The sequence below is a fragment of the Sturnira hondurensis genome, unplaced genomic scaffold (genome assembly GCF_014824575.4).
Source record: "Sturnira hondurensis isolate 20B ecotype Veracruz unplaced genomic scaffold, ASM1482457v3 Scaffold0007406, whole genome shotgun sequence".
In the NCBI taxonomy this organism is placed as follows: Eukaryota; Metazoa; Chordata; class Mammalia; order Chiroptera; family Phyllostomidae; genus Sturnira; species Sturnira hondurensis.
Genome location: NW_028080037.1, coordinates 4,202,115 through 4,215,642, shown reverse-complemented (window position 1 = coordinate 4,215,642; position 13,528 = coordinate 4,202,115). Strand labels below are relative to the sequence as shown.

The 13,528-nt window shown below is 45.8% G+C and overlaps 2 protein-coding genes across 4 annotated transcripts in view; one reads left to right on the top strand and one right to left on the bottom strand.

Moving 5' to 3' along the window:
- The window catches only part of P2RX7 (purinergic receptor P2X 7), a 36,465-nt gene extending 30,639 nt beyond the window's left edge, over window positions 1-5,826 (top strand). Inside the window, exons 12-13 of the mRNA XM_037052059.1 lie at window positions 1,494-1,595; window positions 3,119-5,826. Coding sequence (XP_036907954.1) covers window positions 1,494-1,595; window positions 3,119-3,622 — 606 coding nt within the window. The 3' untranslated portion in view covers window positions 3,623-5,826. The remainder of the gene's footprint in view (window positions 1-1,493; window positions 1,596-3,118) is intronic.
- The window catches only part of IFT81 (intraflagellar transport 81), a 138,175-nt gene that overhangs the window by 120,602 nt on the left and 4,045 nt on the right, over window positions 1-13,528 (bottom strand). The window lies entirely within an intron of this gene.

Here is a 13,528-nt window from a genome sequence, read left to right as displayed (position 1 = left end):
AGAGTCTAATAACATTTAAATGAGACATACTGCACAGCCTGGCATTCCCACGCCTCCACACCCGCCCTGGAGAAACACTCACGTGAGCACCCAAGTGTCACGCGTGTATAAGGTGTCCACACAGTGCAACAGTCACTGAAGAAAGAGCTTCTCTTCAGATGACCAATCAGCGAGCAGCGCATCAGGCTATAACTCCGTAGCAAGGAACTCTGGGCACCAGTTTAAAAGAATGAGGTACATCCAAATAATAGCAAACGTTTATACAGCACTTGGAAGTGATTTATAGATATTAACTCACTGAATCTTCACAACAACGCCATTGACAGGTGATACAATTATGTCTTTCTGTAGATGAGGAAATTGAGGCACAAGAGGATGGAATAATTTGCCCAAAGTCATATAGATAGCTGGTTAGTGTTGAACTGAAATTCCAACTTAAGTCAGAACCCATGCTCATAACCACTATGTTATAGGTGCTGGCGACTGTCCAAGACATTTTCTTGAGAGCAAACAAGCAAACCACAGAATATATGTGGTATGACATAGGTACAAAACAACTATACACATAAACTAATTCTATGTGTTGCCTACATGTATTTCATACAGGCACACATATACACATACATGTATATTCTGTGTTTTATATATAGTTATATACACTAAAATACACACACACAAAGGCATCGGACACACACAAAAGTGACAGTGATTCCTTCCGGAAAGAAGCCCAGGACGGGCTCAGTTCCAACAAACTCCAGCTCACCTGCAGTGTTTTGACAGTCAAACTGGGACTTGGCCGAGCAGTCCCTTTAGACTCGGCTCCAGGACCCCCCCACAACGAGCGATCTCCGGTGCTTGAGCACAACAAAGTGGGTTTCTCTGCCTTTTCCTCATCCAACAAGGATTCGGTCCTTTCCCAGTGGCTGAACACACAGGTCATTGTCCCTCGTGCGCATACACACAGCTTCCAATAAAAGTTTGTCTTTGCAGCTAAAAATAACCACTAGCTCATGGCCCAACGTGGCATGAAATCTAATGAAAATATAAATAATTTAAGTTGCGATGGTATAACTTTCTGGAGTAGTCAGTCTAGAGTAACTTAAATTGAGGGAACACCATGAAGGAATTTTACATAGCACTTGCGGGGGACCAGAAACATCAGGCAGTGAGCTTGGGATACTGAGTCCACAAATCAAGGTGCATGAGGTTCCACTTCTGATTTGCCTTTAGACTCAGAAATCACTCGTTCTTGGTCAACAAGAGGTCCTGGTTAACTTGTTTGAACAGTTTGCCACTTGGTAAATGAGAATAATTCTTGCCTTTAGGTTATGTTCAGGTTATGTCATTCTTAATCATTCTACACAAAAAAGATGAACATCTTGGGGGTGGGATGGGATGGGAGTAATAGACAGAAAACCGTACTTGAAAAATAATTAAATAAAATTTTTAAAAAAAGAAAAAAAAAGATGCACATCTGGAACTCCTTCCCCTAGGCATTGAAATACGTGTCCTTTGTGGACGAAGCCCACATCAGAATGGTGGACGAGCAGCTACATGGGAGAAGTCTGCAAGACGTCAAGGGCAAAAAAGTCCCAGTAAGTTAAACCATTTCGTGTAAAAAAGCACTAGTAAGTATCAATGCACCTGGAGATTTGTACAAATCATACTGGACGAAGTTTAACAAAGTGAGCCCTGGGGACCAGCTCCGGATGGAAACAGTGAGTGTTACCAGCAGGCCCCCCTTTGATGTCTCACCAGTCACTGCCCTCCCTTAAAAGCCCCCATTGCCCTGTACGCAAAGGTTAATTTTACCTCTTCTAGAATTTATCAATGTTTTTAAATTTCCAATTACAGTTGACATTCAATATTATATTAGTGTCGGGTGGTCACCTCTTCTAGAATTTTACAAAATTTGAGTCCTAGAGTGTACACTCAGTATATACTGTGCTGAATGTCTGGCTTCTTTTACTCAACATTATTTTTGTTGAGAGTCGTCCTTGACGTTGCAGATAGCAAGAGCTCGTCCTCATTGTTGTGTAGTTTCTATTTCACAAACATCCAGTGTAGTTTTCCCTTCTGCTGATGGGCAGGTGGGCAGTTTCCATTTGGGGATCAATGACGCCACTACGGTGAACATGGGCTCCCAAAATGAAACTGTCAAGTCCCAGGGCAGGCGCACGTTCAGCTTTAGTGGTCACCCACCACCAGACACTTCTCTTAGTGGGTGTTCTAACTCGTACCCTTCCCAGCAGTTCTGGCTGTTGGGTATCTTCGCTAACCCATTAGTTCACAGGCTACCACAATAAATTACCGCAAACTAAGTAGCCTAAAGCCACAGAAATGGACCTTCTCACAGTTCTTCAGGCTACAAGAAGGAAACCAAGGGGTGCTGCTGTGAACATTTGCGTGTAAGAACTATTCACTTTTAATGTACTTGACTCAGACTTTCCCTGTCTGGTGAAGGAAGGTAGCTATATGTCACAAAGAACAGCCACGTATAAATGATGGCAGTTATGACAATTTTTCTTGGAGCATAACAAACGGATTCAGCAGGAGGAGGGGGCTGGTGGGAAAGGAGAGAACAGAGCTAAATCAACAAATATTTAGTCGACTACGGGCTGGGTATGTACTGCCCTAGGCACTGGGGATACGACAATAAATAAAACAAGACAGGGCCCTTGCTTTCGTGCAGAAGAATCATCACGCAAACATATGGATTAAAAAGATCATCTCGGGGGACAGTCAGCACTATGAAGAAGGCAGGCTCCCAGGAGGCAGTATAAGAATGACCTGGGGGAGGGGAAGCGCCTGGATCGGTGGTCAGAGCAAGCAGGCCTGTCTGAAGAGGGGACCCTCCACTGAGGCCTGGCTGTTCGGAGCTTCCCTTTCTAAACCTGTCCCATGGACAGACGGACACACGGCCCATGAGATTCTTCAAAGGCGTTAAGTGAGGCGATGCTCGTGAAAGACTGTTACAGTCCTGATACATTTAACATATGATAGCTACTAATACTGATGCAGTATTAAATAGAATTTTATACGTTACATAATGAAACGAAAGAGCCTAGAGCCCTGGGGGTTGTCACTGCTGATGGGTTTGGAAACTTGACTTTTTCAGAGACCCTTGATGGATTTCAGAGAGGTGTCCAGGCTGCCCCTGTCTCTCCCAGACGCGCACCCCAATCCTGAACAACCAGAACAGATGCAGCTGCTCAGGGAGGTGAAGACTCCGAGGCCCAGCAGCCCGGCCTGGTGCAGATGCGGGAACTGCCTCCCATCCCAGCTCCCCAAGGACCGCCAATGCACGGAGGAGCTGTGCTGCCGGAAGGAGCCGGGCCCCTGCATCACCACCTCAGGGCTGTTCAAGGAGCTGGTCCTGTCCAGACGTGCCCTGCAGTTCTCCCTGCTCTACCAGGAGCCCTTGCTCACGCTGGACGCGGACGCCACCGACAGCCTGCTGCGGCACTGTGCCTACAAGTGCTACGCCACCTGGCGCTTTGGCTCCCCGGAGCTGGTGGACTTTGCCATCCTGCCCAGCTGTTGCCGCTGGAGGATCCGGAAAGAGTTTCCCAAGAGTGAAGGCCAGTACAGCGGCTTCAAGAGTCCTTTGCTGATGGAATAGGGCTGGGCAGCTGTAACAACATTGCCTTCGCTTGTACCCTGAGCTTCAACCGCAAAGATCCGTGGCTAGATTTTCAGACAAAGGGAAATGCGCTTTGCTCCACTACAGTTCCGTATCAGAGAGCAGAGAGACTTGGGGAAACAGACAAGCCAGAATCCCTCAGCATGGACTACCAGTCAGGAGATTCAGACGGCTGCCTCAATTCTGTCCCTAGGAAGTGGTGTGACCCTCAGCCTTTAATCACTGTTCCTCAGCTGCCTCATGATCCAACCTACTCTCTCACTGAGATATTGGGAGGGAAAATTCTTGTTCATGTGTAAAGAGCTGCAGTACAAAGCAGCTCATTATGAGGTCGGACTAGGATCATGTCCAACTATGAACAAACCCATCGGGTCCTGGGTCCTGTTGGAGAAAGTGGGGGATTTAAAGTGGCAACAAACTGTATGGCACTTGACCCTGAGGGTTACGTCTCCTCCCCTTACGTCTGGGTGGCTCTGGTCGCGTACCCAAGAGTGGAAGTGATGCTGTGTCAGCTCCAAGGTCTTGGTTTTAAGGGGCTGGCGACTTCCACTTCCTTCCCCTTGACACTCGTGCTGGGAGGGAAGCCAGCCTCCGGGTAAAAGTCTGAGACCATGAGGAGGCCCGAGCACCCATGTGGAGAGGACAGATCCTGACCAGTTCCAGCTTTCAAACCACACAAGCCCAGTCACCAGACACGGGAGAGAAGACCACACGTTCCCAGAGCCTGCTAACACACATCTGCAGCTGCCTGAGACACCCAAAGGAGAGCTGACCGGTGAAGCCACAGAACAAAATTGTTTTCTTAAGTCCCTAACTTTTGGCTTCTTTGTTACATAGCAACAAGATGACTGGGACAAGAGAGCAAACCTGACTCATGGGGACATAGACTTGGCCCATACCTTCTCTGGTTCTACAGGTCTTAGGGAGCCTGGACCACCCCGGAGCCCCTCAGGGGCCTGGGTTCCTACCCAGCAGCTATAAGGGCTGCAGAGCCAAGCAGGTAACTCACCAGTACAGCCCTGGAATCCGCCAGCTCTAACGACCGAGCTACCCAATACATTCCAGCTGCGTCACATTTCTACGACTGGAAGTAACTTAAAAACTGGAAAAGGCCGTGTTAGTGCTTTTAACATCCTGCAGTGTTCAGCCAATTAAAGGGAATTCGGTCTGGATGCTACTTAAAAAGCAACCCACACCCAAACCGTTCTGCCATTTCTGCACATCAGCCTCTCTAGGAACGTGAAAACGGATCGCTGCAGGTTTTAGGATCTTCCTGAGGGATTTCCGTGTCCAGGCTTTAGCACCAGAGTTGACCATCTCTCAACAACTACTTTCAAGAAGAAACAGAGACCACTATTCAACACTGTGACTGACGAAGGACCTGTGAGGTTTTTTATACAGACTCTTTAAGATTTACCATTTTGATACTTTTAAAAAAAACCAGCAGCTCTCTACTGTAGTAAACTAAGATGAACAAAACTCTTCTCTTTGTGATCCAGGATTTTATCTGGCTTTCAACTCAGGAATCAAGTTAATTAGGCCAGACCGAACTTTCTTTCAGGTCTGCTACCTTCCCAAGATATTTTTTAAAAGTGGATTATAGGTGACTTCATGACTGAAATTCCTACTCCCTGAATTCTAACAACAGCTACAGACTTCCATTCTGATGACCTCTGAGTCTCTGACCCTTTGTTCTTTGGTGCCTCCTTCCTGGTGAGTTTTGGTGTCCTTGTGGAAGCCCCAGAGAGAGTCAGAATTTGAAATGACAGATAATCACTGGATCCCCTTCCCCTCAGGGGCTCTGAGAGGGTGATGTGTGACGTCAATGGTGTGTCAAATGCCTGACACTTCCTACAATATGCACCACACCTGCATTCTGCTCTTTAGTCTACTGCCTAAAACAACATCATTGCCAAAGCCATGCCCAGGAGAACCTCACCTGGCCGGCTCTGGCATCTTGCACCGCAGTCGGTTCCTCTATTGCAGTCATTGCACAGCACTCACAGCCCCGTCCCTGTGCCAGAGCTCTGCTTCCTTGTCATGCTAACTGCATTCATGCAGCATCGATTAGCAATGCACTCGCATTTAGAGGGACTGCATCTCTCCTTAGAGGGAACCACTTTCTAAACGCTTCCTAATTTTGGTTTGGCAATGCAGATGTCTCAACCTGAATGCTTTGATAATAAAAAAATAAGGCATATAATTCATGATTATTCAAGTGTCCCTTTTCTTTCCTTTTCTCAGAACATGGCCAAATCATAGCTCATTTATGGACACATTCATTCAACAACATATATTCACTGAGCGCTATGACATAATAAGATAGATATTTTTGCTTGCTGTCTCCCAGTTTGACACGGAGCTCCTGGGCCCCTGGGAATTTCCTGGGTGATAAGAGTGTTTGTGTTCTAACAGGGTGACTCTTGGTGGGATCCTGGATAACTCTGGGGTGCAGGCCGGCCACCAGAAAGACCAAGTCACGTTTACAATCTTCGGACTTCCAGTCCCAACCCCTCGTCCTGCAGAATGGGGAGGGGCTGGGAGTGGAGTTAGTAATTGATTGCGCCTACCTGGTGAAACCTCCGTAAACGTGTCTGAAATACGAAGTGCACACAGCTGCTGGGCTGATGAATACATGTGCGTGCTGGGAGGTGGTACACCCCAAGCCTGCAGGTACAGAAGAAGCTTCCAGATGCAGGACCCTTCTGTACCCTGTCCTGTATATGTACCTCCTTCATTTGGGTGTTCACCTGTATCTTTTACTATTTCCTTTATAATAAACCAGTAAATGTAAGTAAGGGTTTCCCTGAGGTCTAAGAGCCATGATACCAAATGACTGAACCTCGGGAGGGGGTTACGGGAACCCTCAATTCACAGCTAAGTGGTCAAAAGTGCAGATGACAACCTGGAACTTGTGAGTGGCAGATTTGGGCCAAACGGAAGGTTGAGGCTGATGGTGTCTCAACCCTAGTAAAGAGGCTGGCAGCACCCTGTCACTGGTGTGGCTCAGTGCGTTGGTGTCATCCGAGAGGTTGCTGGTTCGATTCCTAGTCAGGGCACATGCCTGGGTTGCGGGCCAGGTCCCCAGCTGAGGGCACACGAGAGGCAACTGATCAATGTTTCTCTTGCACATTGATGTTTCTCTCCCTTTTTCTCCCTCCCTTCCCATCTCTCTAAAAATAAATAAATAAAAGCTTAAAGGAAAAATAAAAGAGGCTAGCAGAAGGGAGAAAGAAGAGATGAGCATTCTGGATAATTCTCAGGACAGGAAAGAAGCACCCTTTTCCCCAACTGACGCAAAGAAAGTAACTACTGTTTTTCACGCTACTTCCTAATTGGATCTTACTGACCGAGAAATGGGAAAAAAAACAAACAGAAAAACGGAAGCAACCAAAGGAAGGGACAGGGCACGACCCTCCACAACCACTTCCTGCTGTCTGCGCCAACCCACAGCTGCACAGCACACACGTCTCATGTGTCTGTCCACAGCTCACGTCTCACGCGCCCAACACTGGTGAGTTACAGAACTGCAGATGCAGCGTTTGCCGATTTTCCAGGGGCTCCACTTAAGGAAGGAGAAAAAAAATTGGGAAAACCCCAAGACAATGCTTTGTGATTTGCTTACATGAATGTAAAGGTTATTTTAAGCTGCACCCAGACAATGGGAACGTAAAATATTACCATCAGGTCGATGGTGTGGGTCTGATGAGTCCGTCCCTCTGTGCTTTCGTTCTCTCTTAGTCACCAACTATTACAGAGAGAAATCCCTGACGACAGAGGAAGGTAAAATGACGAGAAAAAACAAGGAGACCCACGGGACGTTTCACGAAACACTAATGAGGCTAAGCCCTGACTCGACTGTAAAATGGGATTCTGAGTATCACTCACGTGAAGGTGGTTTTCAAACCAGAAACTGCCGCGCGGAGCTGAAGAAACCACTGGAGTTAGATCTGCTGGAGACTGTTCGTTTGGCCAGTAACTCGTTGGTTGGGGAGAGATAGCGTACATTCTGTGTCTTTCAGAGAACTGTCCACTAGAGAAAAAGGCAGATGGGTTTTCCTAATGAGACAAGTCACATAAAGGTACACGTCTGATGCTTTTTTGCTGTTTTGTTTTGATTCAAACATTTAAGTGAGCTGGAAGTTGCGAATAAAAGATCGGAAGTGCAGTGTAGCAGCTCCATTAGACAGCCCCCCCTGCCCCCCGGCTTCTCGCAGCAACCCCTTCTTCTTCGTTTTCTTTTAAACACATTTAATACCAACTTCAATCAGTACAACTCCCCAGAAAGTGAAGCTCAGGGTGGATGAAGGGACTGGGGTCCTGGCCCAGAATCCAGAATCGTGCTGTCGTAACTATCGTGCCACCAGCTGACCCCGTCCTTCTGAGGGTGACCCCCTCTTCCTGGTTGCTTGGGCCTCGCCGGGTCTCAGCACTGAAAGTTCCACACCCCGGGTAACTGCTAAGTCCCAGGGGCACCCACAGTTCGTCACCTAAGGACTGACCTCCCTTGCTCGAAGCTGTACCACACACAAGACATCTGGGTGGGATTTAAAGCGCTGTAAGATTTTTCAGGTTAAATCCATGTATTTTGTAGACTTTGTCTCTTTGGTCTATTACCTACCCCAGCATCAGTACCTAGGATTCCCACCTAGTTACCACGAAAACACCATTAAAAAACATTAAATGAGGCAAGTGTTTCTATTTGGTCAAAAATCTTAATTTTCTACTTACTTTTAGGGGGAAAAATCTAATCTCAGACAAATGGTCTGGAACATTTTTAAACTCTTAGTATTTTACTTGAGCGAGAGATTTATTTGCTGTGCCCATAAAATTCTTTGTGGAGGAACAGTTATTTCCCTGGTGGGGCTAGCTTTGTACTTCTCCCTGAAGCCCTGGTCCCCTTGCCATAAATCTGAGTATGCAACGTAAACCAAAACCTGCCCAAAAGAAAACAAATCTAGGTGTCCCGAGATTAAACACTGAAGGCAGTAAATGGCCTTCTTTGTGGCTTAATCTAAGTGAAGAATCTTACGTTCACAGTGTTTCTCTGGAGCCAGAAACTGTACTAGTTTCCCAGCTGTCGCAAAACACCACCAATTTAGTGGCCTCAGACAACACAAACATTGTTTTACAGTTGTAGAGGTCAGAAGTCCAACATCAGTCTTTTTTAAAATTTTTATTTTATTTTGATTTTACAGAGAGGGGCAGGGAGGAAGAAAGGGAAAGAAACATCAATATGAGAGAGAAACATTCATCGGTTGCCCTCCATACAGGCCCTGACCTGGGACCAAACCTGCAACCCAGGCATGTGCCTTGACTGGGCATCAGACTGGGGACCTGTCAGTTTGCGGGACAATTCCTAACCAACTGAGCCACACTGGCCGGGGCCCAAATGGTCTTGTGGGCTGAAATCAAGGTGTTGGCAGGGCTACATTCCTGCTGGGGACTCGAGAAGGCGGGCGAGTGGTGGTTGAGGGAATCCATTTCTCCTCTTTTCCAGTTTCATTCCTTGGCTGGTGGCCCCAGCAGCATTCTCCTTACTCTTATCTGCGCTCTTGTCATTAGCTGGCCCTCACGGACTCTGATTCTTCTCCCCTCCCTTCCATTTCTTAAGGACCCTTGTGACGGAACGGGCCTCACTTGGATAATCCAGGACAATCTCCCCATCTCAAGATCCTTAACTTAATCATATCTGCAAAGTTCCTTTTGCCATGCAAGGTCACATGTTCACAGGTTCCAGCGATTAGAACACGGATATCCTGGGGGGAGGGGCAGTGGTGATGACTCTACCAGAGCAAGGAAGACACTGTCTTAGAAAGTTCCTGGACTTCACACCACCGAGACTTTGATCTTTGGAACTTATTTTCCTGAGTTTGTTGGGTGATTCCTTCCAAATATTTAGGTATCTAAAAGCTTCTAAATACATCTGAAAAATATTTTATCGCACTGCAGGCTAATGTCAGGGACATGATGAAATGTATGGGGGTTCCAAAACTGATCAACTCCACGGGCAAGATTTCTCCCGTTTCAAGGGGACCCCACCACGATCCTCATGATCCTTACTCTTAGTACACACCAAGCCATAGAGCCATAAAAATAGTCCCACGTAATATTACACAACGTTTTACAGTAGACTAAGGGATTTCACAGCACGTGAAGGCTTCACAATGAAACAGTTAAAAGCAGAGACTCCGGAATCCACGATGGACACAGACCCTGACGCAACCAGTGGGTGATCTAAATCTCGGCTTTACTGCTCGGGGCCTGCCTCGGGATTCACGTGAGACTGAAGGGAATGAAGCCTCTAAAGCACTTGGCAGTATCCCCCGTTATTACCATAAAGATGATGTCCTACTAGACACAACCCCCTCAATCCCCATTTTACTACGTACAACGACACAGACTCCCAGAAAAGCGAAGAGTGCGCCTACCACGCACAGCTTCTGTTATACGTCCACACAGCCTGGCACACACAGCATCCGCTCCTGAACCCCGCTGTTTCCAGACACGTCTCCGTGGGTCGACCTCACAACTGCCCCGTCACCTCTTGTGTTCCTGGTTTTTGTCCCTACCCATCTTCTATTCTCTGTTGCCTATCACAAGGTGTGGTCTTCAAGGTCTTCTCACATCCTGGAGATCAAATGTCAAATGTGCTGGGATTTTAAGACACACTTACAAAAATAGGTCCAGTTCATCTGCGAGAATATCATACTCCCCATAGTTTCCACTTCCATAATCTATAATTCACTCCACTCACTAAGTGGAAGGAAATGTTTGCAGATCATATATCAGATAAAAAATTGTATCTAGAATATGTAAGAATTTTTAGCACTTACAGACAAACCAATTTTAAAATGGGCAAAGGAGCTGAACAGACATTTCTCCAAGATACACAAATGACCGACAAGCACGTGAAAAGCTCAACATCATTAATCCTTACGAAAACGCCCACCAAACATATATACACACGCACACATAGGCATCTTTAATTGAGTACAGACAGATTATAGTCCATATTAATTTCTTTTGGGGCTACTGAAGGGATGATAGGAAATATTTCTTTTAAAAGGACAAGGGTCTGACAGGTTCGAGACCCACTGACCCCGCAGCTGACCCAGAAGATCGTCTGTGCTCAACATGTGGCCTTTCAGGTAAGACTCAGGTGTTTTCTTCTGTTCCCTAACAGCTTCAGGACTCCATGGGGAAAGCAACAGCAAAACTGTGAAACAATTTATAATTCTTCATTTCTGCTACTAACTTCTTCTTCATTCAGGAAATGCGCTGTTTCTGGAGATATCTGATTACACGGTCGGGCCACTTGTATCCATTAGTCATACGACGACATATTCCACAATGTCTATGAGCCAGATGGGTGCATCTTTCCATTTTTCAGTGTCTGATCATTTAACTTCAACATTTTGTCCTGAACAAAGGGCACTGCTTCATTGGACTGGCCTTTCATGGCTCAAGGGCATTGGGACAAACATCTTTTGGTTATACCACGCTTTACCCAAATGACTCCCCTAAGGCACACTGGAGTTGGCCTCGGGCCTCTCACTGCAATAAATGGTCCCGGACTGGTGCTGATGAGCGTTTGGAGTCCTTGGCTCTGCTTTTTATAGGGACTTGTTTCTTTTGATGGGCCATTATTTCTGCTCTTAATATTGGTAGCCCCAGGCAGTGCCTCCCGCCTCTTAATCTACTGTATCTGTACAAACACTTGTGTTAACACCCATATTACTGGTGACAGTATATTTTTCATCTCTTGGGACCTAGCACCATAACCAAAGTATTTTTGTATTTCCAAGTCTCAGAAGCCTACCAGCTTAAGGAAAAACACACATTTGTTATATGGTTATGGGGGTATCTTAAGGACAAAGGTGAACAAAAGGGGGTAGAACCAAGAAGGAGAAACAGTAAAAATCCAGAGGCCACTTTCTCAGTCTCTCTTACCTCTGTGTCCCTTTGTCCTTCTGTGTCATCTATGGTCCTGCAGAACCGCCTTCTTGGCTCCCCCACCAAAGCCCCTGAGGTTATTCAATTATGTTCCAGTCACTTGCAGAGAACAGAGCGCTGCCTCTCCCCCCGTGCAACAGTCCCAAAGGAGACAATCGGCTGACCCTGTTTGGGTCCGGTAAAGCCCATGGCTCAATTAATAAGGCCACGTAGTATAAACATAGCTGCTGGGACCACATCTATGAGGAAGAGCAGTTTTTATTTTTATTTTTAGTATGTTTTATCGAATATGCTACTACAGTTGTCCTAATTTTCCCCCCTTTACTCCCCTCCTCTGGGTAACCCCCTTCCGTCTAGCAATCTCTCCATCCCCCAAATCACGTTCATGGGTCGTGCATCTAAGTTCTTTGGCTTCTCCATTTCCTACACTATTCTTAACCTCGCTCCCATCTATTTTTTACCTACCACTTATGCTTCTTAATCCCTGTTCTTTTTCCCCATTCTCCCCCCTTCCCCTCCCTGCTGATAACCCTCCAAATGATCTCAGTAGCTATGATTCTGTTCCTGTTCTAGTCATTTGCTTAGTTTGCTTTTTTAGATTCAGATGTTGGTCGCTGTGAGTTTATCATCATTCTACTGTTTGTAGTTTTGATCTTCTTATTCTTAAGTCCCTTTAACACTTCACATAATAAGAGCTTGGTGATGCTGAACTCCTTTAGCTGTACCTTGTCTGGGAAGCACTTTACTAGAGGAAGGGCAGTCTTTAGGGGAAGAACAGTACAGTGGGTGAACAGACGCAACATGCAACAAAGGATGCTCAACAAGCCAGACTCAGAACTTCATCTAAAATAAAATATGCTCTGTGTGAGGGCTCGAGGTGCTCCCCTATGAAGAAGCAACAGGAGGCTGGCCCCATGATTTTGTGGTGTAAAGTTTGATATGGAATTCTCACACCATAAAATCTGCCCTTTTAAAATGTACAATTCAGTGGCTTTCAGTATATTCACAAGGGTTCTGCAGCTAAATCCCAGAACATTGTCATCACCCCAAACTCACCCCTCATACTCATTAGCTATCACGCCCCATTCCCTCCTCCCCCAGCCCTTAGAAACCACTTCCCTACTTTCCGTCTCTACGGATTTGCCCGTTCTGGACATTTCATATAAACAGAATTATACAATATGTGACTTTTTGTGTCTGGCTTCTTGCAGTTAGCTTAACACTTTCAAGGTTCATGCATGTTGTAGCATGTATCAGATGTATTCCTTTTTATGGCTAAATAACGTTACACTGTATAAATAGACCAATTTCACTTATCCATTCATCCCCTGATAGGTATTTACATTATTTCCACTTTTTAGCTATTAAGAATAATGCTGTTATGAACATTCATGTACAAGTTTTTGCATGAACACATTTTTAAAAAAATTCTCTTGGGTGTTTGCCTAAGAGTGAAATTGCTAGGTCAACATTGGTAATTCTGTGTTTAACACCTTGAAGAATTTCTGAACTGTTTTCCAAAGTGGCTGCACCGGTTTATTACAGTCCCCACCAGCAGAGTGAGGTTTCCAACTTGTCCACGGCCTTGCCATCTTTTTGATCATCGGTTTCGATTACGGCCACGGTAGCAGGACACAGTATCTCATTGTGATTTGGATCTGCGTTTCCTGAGTGACTAACGAGACTGAGCATGTTTTCATCCCCTTACTGACCATTTGTGCGTCTGCTCTGTAGAGATGCCCACTCAAATCTTTTGAGCATCTTTAATTGGGTTGCCATTTTACTGATAAGTTGTAAGAGTTCTTTAGACATTTGATAGACACTAGACCTTTAGCAGACATATGATTTGCAAGTAATTTTCCCATTCTGTGATGGTCTTTTTACCTTTTTGATAGTGTCCTTTGACCCATAAGTTTTAATTCTGAAGAA